The sequence below is a fragment of the Amblyraja radiata genome, chromosome 8 (assembly GCF_010909765.2).
Source record: "Amblyraja radiata isolate CabotCenter1 chromosome 8, sAmbRad1.1.pri, whole genome shotgun sequence".
Classification (NCBI taxonomy): domain Eukaryota; kingdom Metazoa; phylum Chordata; class Chondrichthyes; order Rajiformes; family Rajidae; genus Amblyraja; species Amblyraja radiata.
Window position 1 is genome coordinate 20,832,420 of NC_045963.1, and position 25,344 is coordinate 20,857,763.

At 41.8% G+C, this 25,344-nt stretch overlaps 1 protein-coding gene across 1 annotated transcript in view; it reads left to right on the plus strand.

The window, feature by feature from the left end:
* Nucleotides 1-25,344, plus strand: part of kcnk2 (potassium two pore domain channel subfamily K member 2) — a 110,091-nt gene that overhangs the window by 70,792 nt on the left and 13,955 nt on the right. The window contains exon 4 of the mRNA XM_033025356.1: nt 10,504-10,664. Coding sequence (XP_032881247.1) covers nt 10,504-10,664 — 161 coding nt within the window. The remainder of the gene's footprint in view (nt 1-10,503; nt 10,665-25,344) is intronic.

Sequence of the window (25,344 nt, forward strand, 5' to 3'; positions counted from 1 at the left end):
TAATAGAATGTTCCAGAATGCTAAATGGAGCATGCATCTGTCATGAGTAATGCTAGGGTTTTTTTAAACTTTGTTCTTGACTCTACTGGAAATCAAACCCATAAAAATATTTTATGAGCCTCACTCTTTCCTGATTTTGCCAGTAGACATAGCTGATTGGTGTTGACTCCATCATTTGGTCAACCTACTAATCGCAAGGCTGTTTTGGACTTTGCTTCATTGACTCTCTGTAACCTGGGCCTCTTGGTCCTCGTGTGCATCTGCCCACTGACACAAGCACACCTCCGTTGCTGCCACACGTTGAGCCATTAGTCCTGCTGAACGTCTCGTTAAAGCGATTCCACATTCTACTCAAAAGCCGGCACTTCATAATCTAGCCCTCATAGTCTTGTTTACAACTGACTGTTGCTGATTGCTCTGCCTCGGTTCTTGATATCTTGTGCTCTGATTTTAAAACTTTATTTATGAATGGCCAAATTTCTGCTCCATGCACCACCTATCCCCTGCCATATTACTGTGGTCCTCCTGCCTCTTTTACTTCTGGAGCCATCTCTGGCCAATTTGCTACTTAAACCCCAAATAATGGATATTTTTAAGGCAGAGATAGATAGATTTTTGATTAGTACGGGTGTCAGAGGTTATGGGGAAAAGGCAAGAGAATAGGTTAAGAGACAAAGATAAATCAGCCATGATTGAATGGTGGAGGAGACTTGATGGGCCGAATGGCCGAATTCTGCTCCTATCTCATAACCTTATAGCATTTCCGTTCATCAGCCTGTCGGCTTTCTTCGATGGGCCGAATGGCTCATTTCAAAATCCATGTTGCTTAAAAAGATAACGGACCCTCCCTCATCTTTAGCAATATACTATCCCCTTAGAATTAAGTACACAAACATTGACCAGAATTTATTTGGGTCCTCTGCTCTCACCTCCTCCTCTTTCCTCTCCAATCTCCGCACCACCTTCCATTCTCCTTCCTGCACCTTATCTCATTCCTTCTTCACCATCCTCACCTCTCCTCTCATCACCTCCTCTCCTTCCCCACTGCTCTACTCATCACCTCCCTCTCTCTGTTCCACCATACCTCCCATCTCTTTTCCTCTCCACTGCTCTCACCACTCCTCTCTTCTTCCCGCCCACCTTTCACCACCCTGATTTTAATCCCTCACCTTCTCCACTTCCCCCACATCTTCTTTCAATCCCGAATTACATCTCGAAAAATCCCATTTCTTAAAAATTTTATTCACAAAGATTTCACTTCATCTTCTACCATATGATATATTATATTTTGTATTTGGAGTGGAATTACATATTTTATTTAGGGAGATATGTTCTGATGGAAAACAGACGAGACTTAAAACTCATCTACCTGATGTTCGAGTATAAGGTAGGGTTGAGGGTGCTGAGCCATCTGCTCTAACCACTCTAATCACAAGATGCAAGACGTGAATAGGAAAATTGGGGGTGAAGGAATTAAATTCTGTAGTTGGAATGTTAAGGGAATTAATGAACCTATTAAAAGAGGCAAAGTGTTAGCTCATTTAAAATCATTGAAAACAGATATAATATTTCTCCAGGAGACACACCTGAAAAAGGAAGCACAACATAGATTGAAAGCAAAATGGATTGCTAAAGCGTACCACTCATCATTCACACATAAATCTAGAGGGGTTGCAATATTAATTCGTAAAGGTATACCCTTTAAACATATATCAATGATAGAAGATATTGAAGGCAGATATATTGTAATAATAGGGGAGTTATACTCAAAAAAGGTGACTCTCCTTAATGTGTATGGACCAAATGTTGATAGCCCCTTGTTTTTTAAGAGAATACTTAACAATATCCCGGAATGTACACAACAAAACTTAATAATCGGTGGAGACTTAAATTGTACATTGGATGCTTATTTGGATAGATCATCAACTCAAAGAAAACTAAAATCCCAATCAAGTGAATTTCTAAACACATATATTAATACTACCTACATTAAGGATGTTTGGAGAATTGAAAACCCATCGGGTCGAGAATATTCATTTTACTCACCAGTACATAAAACCTACTCAAGGATAGATTATTTTTTAGTAGACTCAAAACTTATCCCATTTACCTATAACTTGCAATATCATAATATCATAATCTCAGACAATGCTCCATTAACATTTATGATTAAACTAAACGGAATGGTAGAGACACAGCCACAATGGAGACTTAATCCCCAAATCTTAAAAGAAAAGGTATGTAATGAATACCTCGTAAAACAGATTAATATGTTTTTTGAGGCTAATGATAGCCCTGAAATCTCTGCTTCCCTTCTTTGGGAAACATTTAAAGCATTTGTGCGAGGAGCATTAATCTCTTCTCAATCATTTCTTAACAAAGAGAATAGGGCCAAACAACGGAAATTGGAAATGGAAATAAGGCAATTAGACATAGAAAATGCAGCAGCACCATCCATGATAAAACACAATAAAATTGCAGTACTAAAATATAAATTGAACAAGATATACTCAGACCAAGTTATAAAACTTTATCAACATATAAAACAATTAAATTTGAATTTGGTGATAAACCACAAAAACTATTAGCGCGACAACTTCGTAAACTGGACGGGGAAAAAACAATTTACAAAATTAGAACAGACAAGGGAGAAACACTAACACTGCCTAAAGATATTAATGATAGATTTTTACAATACTATCAAAAATTGTACTCATCTAAAATGACAGAACAATCAGCAGGAATGGAAACATTTCTACAGAAATGTAAGCTTGTGGGTTTAGATCAGAAAGAGAGAGAATCACTGGGTGCTGAAATTACGATAAAAGACATCGAAGAGTCAATTAAATCTTTAAAAAATGGAAAGTCTGCAGGTCCTGATGGTCTAAGTTCTGAATTTTATAAAAAAAATTATGACCTGGTTTCTCCACGCCTACAGACACTGTACAAATATGCTTACACTCAACAGAAACTCCCAGAAACTCTAAATGAATCTACAATCATACTCGTACCAAAAACGGATAAGGATCTTGAAGACCCAGGTTCATACAGAGCAATAGCCCTCTTAAATACTGATCAGAAAATACTAACTAAAATTCTATCTCATAGATTGAGCTTAGTGATTAACAAATTAATACACCCCGATCAAACAGGTTTTATTCCAAAACGTTATTCATTTTATAATCTGAGAAGACTATTCAATATTATATACTCCAAAAGAATTCCTAATGCAGATCTAGCAATTATTTCGTTAGATGCTGAAAAAGCATTTGACCAGGTTGAATGGCCATATTTATTTTCGGTGATGGAAAAATTTCAATTGGAAGAGAAGTACTGTACATGGGTTAAATTGTTATACTCTAATCCAACAGCTAGAATATTAACAAACCAAATGTTATCAACTAAATTTAACCTCTCTAGAGGTTGTAGACAAGGATGTTCACTATCCCCACTATTATTTGCTCTTGCAATCGAACTCCTAGCAGAAAGCGTTAGAACCCATACAGGAATATACGGATATAACACTAGAGAAACAAGGAATAAAATGTCCTTATATGCAGATGATGTACTAATATATATTACAAAGTTAGAAACTAGTATTCCAAATCTATTAAATTTAATAACTCAATTTGGTCAGTTCTCAGGATATAGAATTAATTGGAATAAAAGTGAAATCATGCCAATAACAAAACTCAATCTACATACATTACAACAATCCCCTTTTAAAATAGTTAAAGATAAATTTAAATACTTAGGAATCTATGTAACTAAGACATATACCTCTTTATTTAAACTAAATTTTCCACCCTTACTGAATAAACTACACAAGAATATTCAATACTGGAAAACACTTCCCATTTCAATGCTTGGTAGAATTAATGCTATAAAAATGATCTTCTTACCGCAACTACTGTACCTATTTCAATTAATCCCGATATATATCCCAAAAACTTTTTTCAAAAAAGTCGACTCCATTGTTACAAGTTTTATCTGGGATTATAAGAATCATAGAATAAGTAAAAAACATTTATGTAAGTCAAAGATAAATGGAGGTTTGGCTTTGCCAAATTTCTTGTTTTATTTTTGGGCAGTCCATATTAAAAACATGAATTTCTGGCTGGAAGAACTGGATCAACAACCAGATTGGTTAAGGATGGAAAAGGAAGACTGTTTACCTTTTGAAATTGGACCGATCATATTTGCTACCACAAAACTGCACAAAAAAACCTATAAGGAGAACCCCATAATACATAGTGGAATACGAATTTGGAAACAATTTAAAAAAGTTTTAAAATTGAATAATATACCACTATGCCTTCCCATTGTAAATAATCCCTTATTCAAACCATCCTTTTGGATAAGGGTTTCACACAATGGAAAAATTATGGAATTAAAAAGATTGGACATCTTTATGGGAAAGGCACTTTCTTTCATTTCAGGAGTTACAACAGAATCATGGACTGCACTCAAATAATTTCTTCAGATATCTACAAATTAGAGATTATGTTAAATCTAACACACAAGTCTACAGGACTAGGGAACCAGAAATGCTTGATGAATGTTTGAACAAGCATCCTAACACTGAAAAATTAATAGCTTATATTTATAACACCCTCCTAAACAACGAGGTACCACCGACGGAACCATATAGACACACATGGGGAAATGAATTAGGTCATCCTATAACGAAAGATTTGTGGGACGAAAGTTTACAACATATACATCAATGTTCGTTAAATGCCAGACATGCTTTAATACAATTTAAAGTCTTACATAGATTACACTACTCTAAAATAAAACTAAATAGAATCTTCCCACAAATCTCTCCTATTGTGATAAATGTCTACATCTAGATGCTAATTTAACACATACGTTTGCAAATTGTATAAAAATTAAACATTTCTGGACTGATATTTTTGAAATAATTTCAGAAGTTATTAATACAAAACTGGATCCAAACTCAAAATTGATAATACAGGTGCACAACCTTTTATCCGAAGATCCAAATAACGAAAACCTCCGAATAGCGGCCATTTTTTCGGTCCTTGAAGAAAGGTCCTTGAAAACGTTCACCGAGGGCGGCCCGCAGAGGTGACAGCGGAACCTCCGGTCGGTCCTCGAAGAAAGGGGAACTAAATCCCCATTCATAAAAGAGAAGGTGAGGGTATATTGTGCGGGAGGGTTAATAATTGACAATATGCTGCTGCCTGCCCGCTGAGTTAAAAAGTTCCCACGGTAGACTCACGAAACACAGTGTTTCGTGAGTCTTGCGTGGGAACTTTTTAACTCAGCGGGCAGGCAGCAGCAGATTGTCGCTCGCTTCAGTTTCACCCCACCTACACCCCTCTGCTTCCCGGCCATGTGTGTGACCCCTTCCCTCCCTCTCCAGCTCCCCGACCATTGCACCGGCGCGGGGGCTTTGCACTGTCTTCACGTCGGTGATTGCAGCAGGACAGTGACAGTCACCGGAGACGTCAGGACCAACGGGACACCGACCCCCAGGCCCACTGCAAGCACAGAGATCCCAGAGACCCACAGTCAGCAGCAGCCCAGCCCCGTTCCAACTCCAGAGGAATACTGCAAACTGGCCGGAGACGTCAGGACCACCAGAAGCCGTTCCCCGAGCTGTGCCCCCTCATCAGGACACCGAACCCCAGGCCCACTGCAAGCACGGAGATCCCAGAGACCCACAGCCCAGCCCAGCCCCGCTCCAACTACACAGGAACCTGGGTTGCGGATGACGGGGCGCAGCTCGGGGCGTCGTAGGGGCCCATCGGGGAGCGGGTTCCTGTTGGTCTTGACGTCTCCGGCCACCTGCCATCCTCCGGGAACTGTACCGCCCTTGCAGGAGAGGGGTTGTTTGTTGTTGCAGAGGGAGGGGGCAAGGGCGGTACAGTTTCCAGTCTCAGCTCCAGTCCAGGGGGGTGGCCGGAGACGTCAGGACCAACTGGGACACCGACCCCCAGGCCCACTGCAAGCACGGAGATCCCAGAGACCCACAGCCAGCAGCAACTCCAGCCCCGCTCCAACTCCAGAGGAACACGTAGGGGCAGAAGCTGATGGTGTGCAAGGTACGTCTTGTTCTTGGGGTGGCGGATGAGGGGGCGCAGCTCGGGCTGTGGGCAAACTGCCACTTGTCGCCGTAGCGGCCCATCGGGGAGCGGCATTCCTCTGGAGTGGGAGGGGGGGGGGATTATTGTGCTGTTTGATCGCCCCCTGCTATCCCTGGGACAGGGAGACACAGCGGCTTTTTAGACTGGTGGGCAATCACTTCCAAAGTTCTGCCCACACAGTCAGTACACCTCTCCTACACTGCATTTCATACAAACATTTATTCTGCAAGAAAAAACTACATTGAAGACTCAAACTCGCGACCGAGTTTACTGCCGCGATCAAGGCGCAAACTCGCGACCTTGCGGATATGAGCCGAGCACTCTACCACTGAGCCAGCCATTAAAATCTACGCTAAAAAATTTCCATTCCGAAGACCGACAAATTCTGAATTACGAAAAGTGTCTGGTCCCAAGGCTTTCGGATAAAAGGTTGTGCACCTGTACTTGGAATATCAGAGCAAAGTTTAACACTCACAACAAGCCAAATAAATTTCCTCGACTACAGTATAATAACTGGGAAAAAAATTAATATTAAAATTTTGGAAAGGCCCTACGACCCCCACAATTAAAATGTGGATTGTGGAAATGTCGGAGACCCTATATCTAGAAAGAATTAGACTTGTCTTAATGGACAAACAAGAACTTTTTGATAAAATATGGGCTCCATTCATTAATTATCTGACGGGATAGATTGGACCGGCACAAAAACCCAACTGAAACTTGAACTCAGGATTAGATGAAAAGTCATACTTTATAATCTACGAACCTATCTCCAATGACGTATTATAAGTAATCCATTCCACCTTTTTTATTTTTTTTGATATTTGTAACTTTTCTCTCTCTTTCTCTCTTTTTCTATATAAAAAAACCCAGTAGAAGTAATCGACAATTGAAAATTTTAATAATGTATGACTGATGTATATGAAAAGTTTTTTTACTATAATATGCAACTATACTTTATAATATGTCTACTTCTAATAAAAATATTATTTAAAAAAAAACAAAAAAACAAAGATTTCACTTCATCTTCCATAAAAAATGACACAGATTTTGTTTGCCACCTTAACTGCTCATAGCAAGATGGTAATGTTAGCATGTCTTTGGGTCTAATGCATGGACGGGAGTGCGAACAAGGCTGGGATGTGGGATTTAATGTGTTGAACGCCTCACACATTTTGAGCTTTAGCATTTTGCAGCCCACCCATATCCCCCCTCCTCCTAACCAATATTGCTTTGGTCACACATTTTATGCCATATTCAATGTTTTCCTTATGTTACTGGTTGTGGTTGTCTAACCTGAAGTAAACATGACCGGTACAAAAACTTTATCTGCCCATCATTATTTTCCTTTGTAACTGAAAAATATTTTACTAAATCTAAGATATAGATTCTTCTCATGGAATTCTTACATGCAACTTTTTCATATTTCAGTAATGTAAAAAGTTTACTACCCTTCTGGGTGCAATAGTTAAGAGTTATAGCTTTTTAATCCCCAAACGGCAAAGTAATTGAAATATCCTTACACTGACTCGGGTAATGTTGACACCAGTCTGTTAATGTATATTAATAATTACGTTTATTTATATATAAAAGTTCTTTTAAATTTCCTTGCCCAAACTTTTTGTCATCTCATGTTTATTTTCAAATAAACTATTCACATTGAAAACCACTTTTGTGCTTGTGAATTTGTTGAAAATCTCATTATATGAGCACTGAAGATAAATGTTCTTTCTTTATCTAATTTTAGTTTAATTCGCCAAATCACATTTATTCCCATAACTGGTTTAAAGTTAGGCGTTATTAGAATGATTTATTCACCATGGCTTTATTAGAATGATTTAGACTGGGACAGAGAAACAGCAATAGACCTTCTTACTCATCAAGCCTATGAAAAGAGTATCAATCTGTGTAAGACGTTGCTGATCTATGGATGTAATCACTGGAGTCTCCCAGAGGGAAAGTGGTGTCTTTGTGCTTCCTGTGATTTTAAAATGTTTTATCTGAGAAACCCTTTATTGGTACAGACCACTTTTTAAATGACACTTGGTTTTCTTGTTGGTTCTGGCGTACATTGTGGACAGTTCGTGCCCAGTCAGACCAACAACATTGCAGCCACATATCTCTGAACTGTGGTCCCAGATATTGTAGTGCCAAGCACAGTAGTCTAGAAGTGCCAAACACAGTATTCATTCCCTTATCAGGATGTACAAATGGCAACAAACAGAATCAAATATTTTGGTGTAGAATGGTTCTAATATTAGTAAATATTTAAATATTGCTAATAGAGAATTATGCAAAACTTGAACTTGGGCGTATGAATAAACCCTGTGGAAATGAATATTAATTTGGAATTTTAGATAGCGATTGCAGAAGTTAGATAAATGACATATTAATGATCATCTGCAACATTGTTTAATTTATAAAGAATTGTACAGGAATGGGTGATTTTAAACAATTGTGTGTAGCAAATTGATTGAAGATGAACTGGCCATGTCTGCTACTTGATGCAGGAGGAAGGAGACCTAATATATTGATATATAGGAGCTTCATTTATATTCAGTCACTAAGCTTTCTTGAGTGGCTGTGCCTAACCAGAACAAACTCATAAACAAGATGAAAACTTGATAAAAATGCATGCAAGTAAGAGAAGTGGGAAGAGATAACGTAGAGTTCATAAGATATCAAATAAATATGACTGCACAAAAAGTAGCTACATACTTTGTGACTTCTGTGCAAAGTTATGAAGATTGAATCCTACATCAATTGGAGTTTTTTGAGGATGTAACAAGTAGAATGGACAAGGGAGAGCCAGTGGATGTGGCGTATCTGGACTTTGAAAAAGCTTTTGACAAGGTCCCACACAAGAGATTAATGTGCATAACTAGAGCACATGGTATTGGGGGTAGGGTATTGACATGGATAGAGAACTGGTTGGCAGACAGGAAGCAAAGAATAGGAATTAATGGGTCCTTTTCAGAATGGCAGGTAGTGGAGTGCCACAAGGCTCTGTGCTGGGGCCCCAGTTGTTTACAATATAGATTAACGATTTAGATGAGGGAATTAAAGGTAACATCTCTAAATTTGCAGATGACACAAAGCTGGGTGGCAGTGTGAGCTGCAGGAGGATGCTATGAGGTCGTAGGGTGACTTGGATAGGTTGGGTGAGTGGGCAGAAGCATGGCAGATGCAGTATAATGTGGATAGATGTGAGGTTATCCACTTTGGTGGCAAGATCAGGAAGGCAGATTATTATCTGAATGGTGTCAGATTAGGAGAAGGGGAGGCGCAATGACCTGGGTGTGCTTGTACATCAGTCACTGAAAGTAAGCATGCAGGTACAGCAGGCAGTGAAGAAAGCTAATGGCCTTCATTGTGAGAGGATTTGAGTTTAAAAGCAAGGTGGTCCTACTTCAGTTATACAGGGCCCTGGTGAGACCGCATCTGTAGTATTGTGTGGAATTATAGTCTCTAAATTTGAGGAAGGACATTATTGCTATTGAGGGAGTGCAGCATAGGTTCACCAGGTTAATTCCCGGGATGGCGGGACTGACATATGATGAAATAATCGGTCGACTGGGCTTGTATTCGCTGGAATTTAGGATGAGAGGGGATCTTATAGAAACATATAACATTCTTTGAGGATTTGACAGGGAAAAATGTTCCTGATGTTGGGGGAGTCCAGAACCAGAGGTCACAGTTTAAGAATTAGGGGTAGGCCATTTAGGACTGAGATGAGGAAAAACTTTTTCACCTAGAGATTTGTGAATCTGTGGAATTCTCTGCCACAGAAGGCAGTGGAGGCCAATTACCTGGATGTTTTCAAGAGTTAGTTAGATTTAGCTCTTAGGGCTAAGGGAATCAAGGGATATGTGAAAAAAGCAAGAATGGGGTACTGATTTTGGATGATCAATGACCCAATTTTAGTGAGGGCAAATTATACTGTGACCCGTGTTGAATGTCCTTGAAATAATATTTAAATTGCCTGTACAAATTCTGTTTAGCACGCACATAAAGAATAGTTAACCTTTGGAGAGCTATTGGAAGCTTTTGAGCAAGTATATTCATTTGATGCCAGGAGAGAAGAGGTGTAATGAAAGAGGAGCAATAAATAAAGACATCTAGCAACAGGAAGATGTTGAACCAGCAATGTTATACGTAGAGGATTCAAAACAGATGACCGATTAATAAAATATGATCATACCATTTACCTCAATCAGTCACAATTAAATGAAATATAAAATGAATCACATTTCAATATATTGCATGATCTTCCTACCGAGAGATACATTTAATAAGTGTTTATACTGAAGTCCTTTCTTCTGATAGATTTATTGCATTTACAAAAAAAATCACCGTGTGCCTTATACAGTTTGATTCTATTTTCTCCTAGGTTTTGGAAAGATTTCTCCAAATACTGTAGGTGGAAAAGTATTCTGCATTATTTATGCCTTATTAGGAATTCCTCTGTTTGGGTTTTTGCTTGCTGGTGTTGGAGATCAATTGGGAACAATATTTGGAAAAGGAACCGCGAAAGTAGAAGACATATTTCTTGTAAGTAATATAAATCTTCAAAATTTTATAAACGCCATTAAGTCTTTCAGTGTCCTATTTTGCAGGTGTCATTATAAACGAGTGCATATTTCATTTTACATGTACTGTTCAAAAAAATTAAGTAATCTTTCAACAAAAACTAATTAATTACACAGAGACATTTCAAGCTTTTGTACTGTAATATAATAACATTTTTTTTAAAAGTCTTCTCAATTCTATACTTTTCAGTTTTGGTATTTCCATTTGATTCCATAGTGTTTGTTTCCGTATATGTTCTATGCTTGATCTCAAATTAATCCACAAATAAATTAAACATGAAAGAGCTGATAGTTTCACTGGGAATGAAGAGAGTATAAATCTAATAAAATTGTGGGGTGAATAACAAGTAGGTAACTGGAATTAAAAAAAAATAGTTTAACAGATAGCAGGCAGAAGGAACCTATAAATGCCAGTGGAGTTGAGAGTATGACATGGAAGGTATTCAGAAGATCACAACCTGTTACGCATTCATTTTGCAACAACCAGGCTGTGACCAGTGGGTACGGCAGAAGTCGCAGCCTTGGCCCATCTTTTCACTATCAATATCAACAGATTTTCTGTGAAGACCAAGGCTACTGAAGAGTCTGAAGAAGGGTCTCAACCCGAAACGTCACATTTTCCTTCACTCCATAGATGCTGCCTCACCTTCTGAGTTTCTCCAGCGTTTTTATCTACCTTCTATTTTTCCAGAATCTGCAGTTCCTAATTAAACTAGATGGGATTGTGATTTCAGAAGAAGATTCAAGAAGGGTTAAAGGGATTATGGACAATCGGAGTGAATGTGCTTGGACATAGCAGTTGCAATAGAACGTGGAAAACATGTAAGGGTACCAACTGGTGCACATAAAAAGCAGTATAATATTTGTTAAAAAGTGAAGGATTGTGTGATGTTGAGTTTCAAAGTGACTTTAACCTATATAGTTACAGATGAGGAGCTGGGAATGGGAGTCAGTCATTCGCCATTTGTGGGCTGGAATGGATACAATGGGCTCAGTGATATTACCTGAAGTGTATATTTGTATGATGCCTTGAAGGCCAATCAGCAGTCATTGTTGCGGTTAGAGTCTCTGTTGTGATGGTGTGGATCCACAAAACTGCCCCATGTTGCCAGGATGAATGAACCTTTTTAAATTTTGCTGGATACTCAATATCCGCAGTCAAGGCTTATCTAGTTTTCTGCCCTGCTTTGGAAGTTTCAGGACTTAGATCCAGTGATGAAGGACTAGCATTGTCTTTCCAACCCGGGAAGATGTAAAGCCTGGAGTGGGACTTATGTGATGCTGTAGAGAATGCAGGTTTACAAGGTGTGGTCAAAGCAGGCTTGGCAAACCATTGTAAATTATGTTATAGATGATCCACTCTGCACTAATGCAGTCCACTGGTGGAAGAAATGAATATTTATGATCGAGAACGGATGCCAATCAAATAGGCTTCTTGATCATGAATGCTATCAGCAGTTGAATATGGTTAGAACCCATCCAGGCACATGGAAACGGTTCTATCACAGCCGTAGCTAATGGTGGAACTGTTTTGAGCTTTCAGGAGATGAGTCACTTGTTATAGAGAACAAGCTTCTGATCCAATGTTGTAGGAATGAATCATGTGGCTGGTCCAGTTACATTTCTGGTCAGTCATGAACCCGCAGATATGGGTAATGCGGTCTCGATGATGGTAAATGGTATTGAATTTAAATGTGGGTTGTTAGAATTTCTCTTGTTGGAACTTATCTTGAAAGTGCGCACCACCAAACTCAGGAACAGCTTCTTCTCATCTGTTGTAGACACAAAATGCTGGAGTAACTCAGCGGGACAGGTAGCATATCTGGAGAGAAGGAATGGGTGACATTTTGGGTCGAGACCCTTCTTCAGACTGATGTCAGGGGAGTGGGTGATACAGAGATAGAATGTAGTGGGAGACACTAAGACTGGTGGGGGAACTGGGAAGAGGGAGGGGATGGTGAGAGAGGGAAAGCAAGGGCTACTTGAAGTTAGAGATGTCAATGTTCATATCGCTGGGGTGCAAGCAACCCAAGCGAAATATGAGGTGCTGTTCCTCCAATTTGCACTGGGCCTCACTCTGACAATGGAGGAGACCCAGGACAGAAAAAGGTCAGATTGGGAATGGGAGGGGGAGTTGAGCAACCGGAAGATCAGGTAGGTTTAGGCGGAACGAGTGGAGGTGTTCAGCGAAACGATCGCCGAGCCTGCGCATGGTCTCGCCGATATACAGGAGTCCACACCTGGAACAGCGGATACAGTAGATGAGGTTGGAGGAGGTGCAAGTGAACCTCTGCCTCGCCTGAAAAGACTGTTTGGGTCCTTGGCCAGAGTCGAAGGGGGAGGTATAGGGACAGGTGTTGCATCTCCTGTGGTTGCAGGGGAAAGTACCTGGGGAGGAGGTGGTTTGGATAGGAAGGGACGAGTAGACCAGGGAGTTGCAGAGGGAACTTTCTTTGTGGAAAACGGAAAGGGGTGAAGATAGGAAGATGTGGTTAGTAGTGGGATCCCGTTGAAGGTGGCGAAAATGTCAGAGAATTATGTGTGACAAAAATGTCATAGGATTATGGGTGGTGAAAATATCGGAGGATTATGGGTGGCGAAAATGTTGTCAGGCTTCTGAACAGTCCTTCCATAAGCTAGAGTACTGTCTGATCCACCTCTACCCTATTGTGGGCATTGGACTTGGTCTATAGAATTGATGCATTACAATGCGGAGAGATATATTCTGCATTGTATCTTCCCTTTTGGTCTTTCTACTGTACTCGTAAATTGATTTAATTGTATTTATGGATAATATATCTGATCTGTTTGGACAGCATACAATATAAAGCTTTTTGCTACACCTAGGTACATGTGGCAATAACAAACCTAAACTTAAACCTGAACCTTATCTATTTCAGGTAGGGGCTCTGCATAACTAAAAGTCATTGACTTGAATACCAGTGAACTTTTTTGCAGTAAGTGGAGTTGACACAGCACAGAACTTGTAGCCTTTTTAGTCATGTGAATACAAAGAACAACTGTCTTCTCTCTAATAGGAAGCCATTTGCCGTGACCATTTTCTGATGATCAATAAAGCAAAATAATTAGATGTTTTGAAGGGAGAAATACATTTGTAGAGTTCTTTGAAGAATATCAATCTTTTAAATCCTCACCTTACTGATGATAAAATCAATAATCCAAATTAAGGTGTAAGATTGCCTTCATGCCATTAACCTGTGTCGCATTGAAACATAGAAACATAGAAACATAGAAAGTAGGTGCGAGAGTAGACCACCAGGTCCGTCGAGCCCGCACCGCCATTCGCTCATGGCTGAACACTAAACAGACACACTTACCCACAAACAGTAGACACAAGACACAGAACACAAGACACTACCCTTCCCTTTATCACCCCTCTCCACCCCAAGAACCTCGTGATCTCCTGGGGGAGGCAAAAAAACGGATAAAAACCCAGGTCCAATTCGGGAAAAAAATCCGGGAAATTCCTCTCCGACCCCAATCCAGGCGATCGACACTTGTCCAGGAGATCACTCAGGTCTTACTATACTAACCATACCTAGGTCCATATCCCTGCCCTCTGACTGTCATAGAGTCATAGTCATAGAGTCGTACAGCATGGACCAGGCCCTTCAGCCCAACTTGCCCATGCCGACCAACATGCCATATCTACACGTCCCACATGCCTGCATTTGGCCCATATCCCTCTAAACCTATCCTATACATGAACTTGTCCAAATGTTTTTTAAATGTTGTGATAGTACCTGCCTCAACTACCTCATCAGTCAGCTCGTTGCACATGCCTACTACCCTTTGCATGTAAAAAAAAAGTTGTCTCTCTGGTTCCTCTTAAATCTTTCCCCCCTTACCATAAACCTGTGTCCTCTGGTTCTTGATTTCCCTACTCTGGGTATTGCAGGCAACACACTAACTTCATGCTGCCTGCTCATTTAAATGTGGATGTCGCAGCAAGTATGGTCACGATCAGTTGTCTAGCCATCTAACAATCAACTAGAGTCCCCATCACTTCCCCAACAATAACACTCCATGCAGAGGGATTTGCTGTCCAACACGAAAGCAGCATTGGTCAACTCTGTGCTCAGACCTCGAGTCCAACGATGAGTCAGGGTATGATCAACTTTACAGCTTCTTTCATAAGTGATAGGAGCAGAATTAGGCCATTTGGCCCTTCAAGTCGGCTCCACCGTTCAATCATGACTGATTTATCTCTCCAAAACTAACCCCATTCACCTGCCTTCTCCCCATAACCCCCTGACATCCGTACTAATCAAGTGCACTACTTTTGTAACACAATCTGCAATTACAAATTGGGGCATGTAAGATCAGAAGACGGCCACTTCAGACAGCTAACGCCATGGTGGTAGACAATGTTGTATAAAGCCATTTACAGCATCTCAAAATACTCTGGCAATTTGGCCTTGTCAGCCATCTGCTGACATCTCTGCTGTAAGTTAACAGGTGTCCTAAACAGGCCCTTCAGCCCACCAAGTCCACGCCGACCATCGATCACGCGTTTGCACTAGTTCTCTGTTATCTCACTTTTGCATCCACTTTCTCCACACTGGGGGCAATTTACAGAGGCCAATTAATTTACAAACCACCTTGTCTTTTGCGTGTGGGAGGAAACCGGAACACCCGTAGAAAACCACACGGTCACAGAGAGAAAGTACAAACTCCATAAAGACAGTGCCCATAGTCAGGATCAAACCCGGGTCTCTGGCATTGTAAAGGGCCTGTCCCACGAGCATGCGACTGCATGCGGCAAGCGCAACCTAACGTGGTCGCTTGAGCCGTACGGCCTCTCGGGGCCTGTCCCACTTCAATCGCCGGAACCGTATGGAGTTGTGCAGAGCTGGTCCCGACATCGCGCGGGGCTCCGAAAAACTGACACTGTCCAAAAATTCTGTGCGGCAACGGCCTGCCGGCCCGCAGCCGCATTGAGGCCGTACGCACCACCTCGACAGGCGTGGGCAGCGTCTCGATGCCGTACGCAGCGTCTTGACGGCATACACCTTCGCTCGAACTTCAAGTCAACTCGTACAGGATCACTCGACCCCCGCTTCCGGTTTGGTCGCGCTCGCCGCAAGCAGTCGCATGCTGGCGGGACAGGCCCTGTAAGGGGATCACTCGACCTCCGCGCGGCCCCCGCTTCCGGTTTGGTCGCGCTTGCAGTCGCATGCTCGTGGGACAGGCCCTTAAGGCAGTATCTTTACTGATGCACCACTGAGCCGCCACTGTAACTAGCAATTAGCCTGTAGGTATTTGCCAATCCATTTAAATGGCAATATTGTGTGATTCTTCCTAGTTCTAACTATATATTGCAATATATCTGCATTATATGTTACTTGATGCATATCTGAACTGCATATTTCCAACTCACGCATTAACTCTTACCAATACAGTGTACAATGTGATTTCACCGACATACTGTACATGCATGCAGGACGTGCATGTTATTTTGTATCCCGGGAGCCTCATAATGTCCAATAAACAAGCTCCAACAATCATAGTTATAGAGTCATAGCGTGGAAACAGGCCCTTGGGCTCAACTTGCCCATACCAGCCAACTGTGCATCTACTCTGGGCAAGGGAATCGGTGCACCTAATTCACCTACTCAGGGAAAGTGTGCATTTAATTCACCTTCTCTGGGCAAGAGACTCTGTGCATTTAATTCACCGTCTCTGGGAAAGAGACTCTGTGCATCTGAGTCATAAGACATCTGGAAACTTGAGTAAAAACGAGACCAAGCATAGATCAAACCTTTTTATCGGATATTTGTGTTCTGATCCCGAAGGCTGACTGGAGCTCCTGGTTTTACTTCACCTTCCCAGTTCCATACTGACCTTTCTGTCCTTGGCCTCATCTGCTGGCAGAGTGTGGCTACATGAAAACTGGAAGAACGACACCTTGGATAGCCAACAAACCAATGACATGAACATTGAATCCTCCAAGTAGCAGAGGTCAAACTCCCCCCACCCTCCCTAGCTGCTCTCATCTATATTGGTTTTCATAAAATCAGCCAGCCCCCTCCCCCACTCCCCGTGCGTGCACACTTTCCTCCCACAGCCTCCGACGCCCAGTTCCTTTCCCCTGTTCGTCTTGCTCATCTCCCAGATCTCCCCACACTGATTTTCCCCTTTATCCCCCCATTACTCCATTCATTTCCTTGCATCCACTGTCCCTCCCCCAGTTTCATATTTTACTCCCTCCTATTTCTTATCTGTTTTCATATCTGCACCCTTTTGTCTCCATTTCGCCACAATCCTTTGTTACTATCTTCACCCATCTGATGATCACTCATCTTTTGTTACTATCTCTACCCATCTGATGATCACTCATCCTCACCTCCATCCACCTAACACTTGCCAGTTTTTGCCCCATCCCATTTTCCTCATTCCTTCTCTCCAGATGCTGCCTGTCCCACTGTTACTCCAACATTTTATGTCTTCCTCACCTCTCAATCTGAAGAAGGGTCCCAACCTGAAATATCTGTCCATTTCCCTCACAAATGCTGCCTGACCTCCTGAGTTTAGTTCAGCTTAGTTTAGAGATACAGCATGGAAACAGGCCCTTCGGCCCACCGAGTCCGCACCGACCAACGAACACTCACACACTAACGCTACCGTACATACACTCGGGACAATTTACAATTTTACCAAGCCAATTAGCCTTCAAACCTTTACATCTTTGGAGTGTGGGAGGAAACCGGACTAACTGGAAAACACCCATGCTGTGGGCCTGTTTCCAGAGGAAGAACATGCAGACAGCACCCGTATTCAGGATCAAACCCGGGTCACTGGCACTTTAAGGCAGCAACTCTACCGCTGCGCCAACGTGCTGGCCCTGAGATTATTCATCCAATGATCTCAGTTACTCACAGCTTGTCCTTGCCCCGTTGGTTTCTAGAATTTTACACTTTCCATCTTCCTGTTGTCCTTCTCTAATGTTCTAGCATTGTTGAGCCGGAGTAAGTGACAGAATCTTAACCAGCACACTGCCATTTCTCCTCAAACATACGGCTCCTTTAAAATTCATGATTTTATTAAAATTTGACAGGCAGCTTTTCTAAAAATAGAATTAAACAGCTCCACGCAGGAGCTCTTGAGGCAGAAGAGGAATTACCCCTCAGAGTAACTGAATGAATAGTGCTGCTGGCTTCTCTGTGCTGCTGTGCCAACTAAGCTCACAGCTCGAAGCAAAAATATCAAATGCATATCATTCTGAAAATGGTTGAAACCTTGCAGTAGAGATATTAAATTATTGGAAGACATTCAATATAATGTGTACCTAATATTAGACATTAGACCTGTTTAGTGTAATATATAAAAGTAACTATTACAGTCTGATTAAAACTTTATTTTGAATGTTTAGAAGTTTGTGTCCATGAGGCAAAACTGGGAACCATTGTGAGTTCCGTGGCAAATAGTGCAACTGATAAGCAGATATTTCAAGATTGAAATATTTGCAAATCTTTCTCATTAGGAGTAGAAAAAGGATCTTACAATAGCAAAGGTATAGATTAAACATATGGGAAACATACAGCAATGAGCAACCTAGTGCTATGGATAAGAAATCTACACCACATGAGATTTATTTCTATCCTAACCTCTTCTCAAAGATTTAATCTTCCTCCTGAAATAAATTCCACCAATTGTCCCATTTCTATCAACCAACAAAATAAGGGAGGAGACAGCTTGATAGGTCTGTACGCAAGATCATTCAAAATGCAGTTAAAGATAAGATTTCTTATCTTTAAGGAAAGAATACTTACGTTTTATTTCTTTAAACTTAATTCAGTTAAAGATCACAATTTTCTTTTTTTTATTTGAAAATATAATACATTAGATGATAATTTAACAATATATTTGAATAATTTAACAAACTATTTGAATAAGCTCATTATGATAAATCAACCTTCCAACAAATACTTTAACTTATTGAAGGACATAGAATACAATTATATAACTAATTTTAAACATGTTTTTCTGAAGTAATAAAATCAAGATGGCTTAATTGAAAGATATAAAGGAAGGAACTGCAGATGCTGGTTTATACTGAAGATAGACACAAAGTGCTGGAGTAACTCAGCGGGTCAGGCAACATTTCTGTGTCAGCGCGAGTAACCTCAATTGGTCCCGTGATCGCGCTGACATAGGAGTAAGCTCCACCACCCGCTGTCCTGTTATCCATCGCCCGCTGACCCGCTCCGCTCTGTGATCTTTGCTCTTGAGCTGGTCCCCTCACTATCCGGTCTACATTGAAAGACACGGACCGGGCAGTTGATGCCATGCAGTGTGACCCAGCGCAGCAAGTGAGGCCATGTCCTGCTCCTGGCAGCAGTCGGAATTTAAGGATTTGCGGGAAGCGGCTGACATGAGCGAGGCTGGCGAGCTACGGCGAGGAGAGAGGTGTTCAGACGGAAAGCACTGCCAGAAGTGAGTGGGCCGGCAGAAGGCGCGGAGGTGGAGGCCGGTTCTGCTGTCCAGTCCCAGCCAAGAAGAACCAAGAACCCGTCGGCCGCTCGCAGCCACCCGAGCTACCTCCCTCCCTGGCCACAATGCGGTGGCTCCGCGCCCGGAGCGCTGCGACAGCGATGAGTGAGTGAGTTGCTGGTATGATCCCCGACCCCCTCCTTCTCAACGCTCCTGCCCGTGCTGACCCGGGCCAGACTCCCCCACACCCTGTGAAAGGAACTCTCCTCCAATTGGTCCCTTGAACTAATATTGCAATTCAATAAGATCACAACTGATTCAACTTGTCCCGGTGTGCTCCCGTTTTTCCCACCATCTCTCCACCTGCCATCACCCTCCACCCCCCACCCATTCAGTCATTCAGAATGGAGGAGATCTGGAAGCCTTGGGAAAATTGAATTGTTACTTTCTTTACTTTTAATTTTGACTCATTATTTTTTTGAGCGTGCAAAATTCTATGTCCCACCAGCCTTTTTTTCAAAATTTAGCAACTCAATATGGGGGTGCGTCTTCATTGCCGGGAAATATGGTAAATGTTATCACACTCCCTGAATACTCCATGTGTGTGATCATTGCCAGCAGTCATCTACCAACCTAATTGGTCAACAAAATTCACAACCTTGTCAACAAGGGTCACAAAATTCAACTATTCTTAAAATGTAGCTTATTTGGGGATAATTCTCCTGCAGTTCAGGTGAGAGGTACACACCTCTGGTATAAGATTTCAGTCCGAGACATGGTCTGAGCCATCAGGTATTCAGTTCTTGTCAGCATTTGAACATTTGTGGTGTGTTGATAACTTGCTTCATCTCATTCCAACTGCCCAGCAGTGATTAGTTCCAACAAGAAGAAATTTAACAAATTCCTTTTGACATTAATTAGTATTATTACGGCCCAAATTCCCTTCACCAGCATCCTGGGGGTGATTATTCATCAGAAACTGAGCTGGATTAGATACCTAATTGCTGCTGTGCAAGAACATGTCAGCTACTGTGACCTCTGCAGGGAAGGAGAGAGCTCTTTACTTCATGAAGCATTTTCCAGTTCAACATAAACAAGTGTTGCAGAAAAAGTTCTCCAATTTTCTGGTTGTGTCATGTTCCAAAACTGAAAAGGCTTGAGGTGATTTTGATCAAAGTTACATCCATCCATTTGTCCTCTCCAATCTTCAGCATTTACCTGCCGTCAACAAAGTGTGTCCTTACTACACCGGCCAAAATGATATTAGCAACTCAGTGAGACTTCCTCATATTGAGACTCTTAACCTAGAAGGACAAGGCTCTGGAGGTATTAATAGCCATAGGATGGCCTCCAAATTACTGGTCATCCCGATTAAGTAACATATTGTCATTCCTTTGTGGTTTCTAATCCTGTTCTGGCCAATTAGCCATGCTTGGAATCTTTACAGCAGGTCCAGGATACTGCTCCACACCATCTTCAGGAGAAGATGGTATATTTTTGACCTCCTAGCAGCATCCACCTTCCAGCCATGATCTTGAATGAAGAGAAATCTCAAAGCCAGTAAATTGAAAAAAAAAAAAAACTGCAATGGCTGGAAATCTGAAACAAAAACGCAAAACAAATCTGGCGGAATGCCACCTTCCACTGCCAAAGAAAAGAGAAGAGAGTGCCATTTCTCTGGAATGTCAGAGGTTGAAGGGAGACTTGATCGAAGTATATAAAATTACGAGAGGCATAAATAGGATAGACAGTCAGATCCTTTTCCCCAGGGTGGAAATGGCCAACACCAGAGGGCATGCTACAAGGTGAGAGGGGGAAGCTTAATGGAGATGTGTGGCGGAAGTTTTTACACAGAGAGAGGTGGGGGCCTGGAATGCATTGCCTGGGGTGGTGGTGGAGGCAGATACTATTGCGGCATTTGAGGGGCTTTTAGATAGGCACATGGAAATGCAGGGATTGGAGGGATATGGATCATGTACAGGCAGATGGGCAGGTGCTATAGACCTGCACGGGAAGGTAGACGCTCCCGCCCCCACGAGTATCGGGCAGAAGGGGCTTGTCAGCCTGGGATGGCAGTCCATCTAGGAGAGGGAAAACTCTGATTTAAAACCTCCACTGCCTTGTGGCCATATCCAGTCATGGAAAAGGCTCCTGGAGTAAACCTCAAGAAAATCCGGAGTCGGAGCCCCGAAGACAGTTAGAACGGAGACGAGGAAACACTTTTTCTCACAGAGAGTTGTGAGTGTGTGGAATTCTCTGCCTCAGAGGGCGGTGGAGGCAGGTTCACTGGATGCTTTCAAGAGAGAGTTAGGGCTCTTAAAAATAGCAGTCTGGGGATATGGAGAGAAGGCAGGAACAGGGTACTGATTGGGGATGATCAGCTATGATCACATTGAATGGCGGTGCTGGCTCGAAGGGCCGAATGGCCTGCTCCTGCACCTATTGTCTATTGTCTATTGTCTAATAGAGGATGCATTGCGCTCAATGTATGGTTGTGCAGTTGCTTGTGAATGAGTTGTGTTGCATATTCCTGAGATTTTATAATTCTTCCAGCATAGGGACTGGGTCCTTGAAGGCATTGCCCCTATCTGTTATCACTTGAGAATCTCTTCCCAGTAACATTCCTTCTCCAGACTGGAGAACTTCCTGGATCTTTTAGGATCTCCAGAACACTGTCAGGTATATAGCTGGCTGGTGATGATCTTGGTAGAATAGACAATAGACACCCAGATCTCGTTGTACTTCCCCTTTTCCTAACTTGACACCATTCAGATAATAATCTGCCTTCCTGTTCTTGCCACCAAAGTGGATAACCTCACATTTATACACATTGAACTGCATCTGCCAAGCATCTGCCCACTCACCCAACCTGTCCAAGTCACCCTGCATCCTCATAGCATCCTCCTCACAGTTCACACTGCCACCCAGGTTTGTGTCATCTGCAAATTTGCTAATGTTAAGGGCCTGTCCCACTTAGGCGTCATTTGCACGTCATTTACGCAACATAATTTACGCGTCACGATGCGCGCGTCATGGCGTGCATTACACGCGCGTGATGAGGCGTGGTGGCGTAGGCAGTGACGCGCGGTCGTGTGCAGTGCCCAGGATTTTCGGATTCACAAAATCTGTGTGCGTCACCTGAGTGACGCATAAATGACACCCAAATGGGACAGGCCCTTTACTTTGAATCCCTTCATCTAAATTATTAATGTAGATTGTAACTAGCTGCGGTCCCTGCACCGAGCCTTGCGGCACCTCATTAGTCACTGCCATTCTGTAAAGGACCTGTTAACAAATTAACAAATGCTTCTGTTTTTTTAACGATCTGCAGCACTGCAACAATAAATACTTCTCCAAAAGCTCGAGGCAGAACTTCAACCAGTGCTAGAGTCATCAGGCTGGTGCACTTGGTCACAAAATTGCTCCCTGTTCTTACGCACTCATGTGAGAAGCAGAACAATTGGCATTGTTTAAATATTAAATTATTGCATGAGTTGTATACACAAAATTCAGCTAGAAGAGAAGAATCGAAGAAGTCCAGATGTTAATTTATACACATAAGAAGATAAAGTGCTGGAGTAACTCAGCAGTTCAGGCAACATCTTTGGAGAAACATAGAAACATAGACAATAGGTGCAGGAGGAGGCCATTCGGCCCTTCGAGCCAGCACCGCCATGCATTGTGATCCTGGCATATCGTCCCCAATATAGAACAGGGTGATGTTTCGGGTTGAAGTGCAATTGAGACAAATGAGCACAGTTCCTTTCTGCATTGATCTTGTACATATTTTTCATAGCAGTTTAATTTCTAGGTATTAATTCTTAATTCGCCTGCGCCTGATTATATTTAGTAACATATTTCTCCCCTGTACCATCATCATTTCCAATGCTTTCTAGTTATCTTTCTGTTTAACAATACGTTTCCTGGTTAAATATACATCCCCCTGATTGGGAACCTGTGATTCCTGATAGAGTCACTTTGCCATCCACAATTTAATAAATAATTCCCTTTCCACTTTTGCTCATCAGTGTGCACACTCCACTTATTTTTAAGTTTGGTAAGCTATTAGTGTATTTAAACTCCATGCTTGAAAGCAAATACGTAACAATATTTGGGCTTTTTTAAATATTTCCAAATCATTGCTAAAGTATGCTTGATTTTTTGTTGATACAGTTGTGTTATTCAGGAATATTTTTCCACGAGATGTAACCAAACAACTCTAGATTTAGTTAGTATAATATATTTCACATTCACAAAGTGGTTTCCTGAATTCAAAGCTTGTGTGACTATTTCCCTCTTGTTCCTATAGCTGGTTTTAAGGGACAGATGTTTAGGGGTAACATGAGGGGGAACTGCTTTACTCAGAGAGTGGTAGCGGTGTGGAATGAGCTTCCAGTGGAAGTGGTGGAGGCAGGTTCGTTGGTATCATTTAAAAATAAATTGGATAGGCATATGGATGAGAAGGGAATGGAGGGTTATGGTATGAGTGCAGGCAGGTGGAACTAAGGGAAAAAAGTTGTTCGGCACGGACTTGTAGGGCCGAGATGGCCTGTTTCCGTGCTGTAATTGTTATATGGTTATATGGTTAGGTTAAATTATTGAATAATGACACAAAGTGCTGGAATAATTCAGCGGGTCAGGCAGCATCCCTGGAGAGCACGGCGAGCATGACAATAAATTGAATTGAATTGAATTGAATTGAATAAGCGGTGTTTCAGGTTGGAACACTTCTTCAGACATTTTAAATTATTGAAGAAAAAGTTTTTATATAATTTCAGCCTGAAACAAGATTTGTTTTACAAAATAAAACATTATCCAAATATATCTTGTTCAATCGGGAAGTCAACTTTAAAAACTTTATTACCATGTATAAAAATATTAAAATCTACTTGGAGTCATAGAGTGATACAGTGTGGAAACAGGCCCTTCGGCCCAACTTGCCCACACCGGCCAACTGCACTAGTTACACCAGTTACACTAGTCCCACCTGCCTGTGCTTGGTCCATATCCCTCCAAACATGTCCTATTCATGTACCTGTCTAACTGTTTCTTAAATGTTTGGATAGTCCCAGCCTCAACTACCTCCTCTGGCAGCTTGTTTCATACACCCATCATCCTTGGTATGAAAAGACAATATACAGAACCTTTTTTCTGTTTACTTCCACCTGATTTTGGAGCATGTAAACACATGGATGATTAGTGTCTTATGCGATGGAACAATGGAAGAAAATTTAATATTAGTTGAAGAATCACAATCTAGGTGGTCCTAATTGTATAAGAACAGGAATAAACTATTTAGCTTCTTGTAGCTGTTCCACTATTCCACTGAGATCACGAGTAATCTGTAACATAAATCAATGCACTCGTTATCTATTGAACCAATTGGTTAAATACTACCAGATTTATAATTATCAGATTAAGAGTAAGGTCAGGGCCAATTGCGAGCGGTGCGAGGGGGGACGTGAATACAGAGGTCAATGTGTTGTATATGAATGCGCGGAGTATAAGAAAAAAAAGTGGACGAGCTTAAGGCTCAGTTAGAAATTGGCAAGTATGATGTTGTGGGAATTACAGAGACATGGCTGCAAGAGGGCCAGGGCTGGGAACTGAATATCCAAGGGTGTACCTCCTATCAAAAAAGACAGACAGGTGGGCAGAGGGGGTGGGGTAGCTCTGTTGGTGAGGAATTAAATTCAGTCCCTTGCAAGGGGTGACATTGAAACAGGAGATGTGGTCAGTATGGATAGAACTAAGGAATTGTAAGGGTAAAAAGACCCTAATAGGACTTATCTACAGGCCCCCAAACAGTTAAAATTGGCATGTGAGCCTCTTTCTATTGCACTTAGGTCAACCACATTATTCCAGGGCATTAGGAGAGGAAACAGGGAACATCGTGTGTCTCTATACGCCGACGACCTCCTTCGTTATGTGAGCGACCCTACAGCCAGTGGCCCTGCAATTGTGTCCTTGTTAGATCAGTTTGGAACTTTCTCTGGCTATAAACTAAACCTCCAAAAAAGCGAATGCTTTCCCATCAACCTAGCCCTACAGATCCGACAGGAATCCCTGCCCTTTCCCATACCTCAAGAAGGTTTTGTATATCTAGGAATACACATTACCCGCTCTTTCACATCCCTGTTTGCAGCTAACTACATGCCTCAAGTTAGCCAAATGAAGGCTGACTAAAA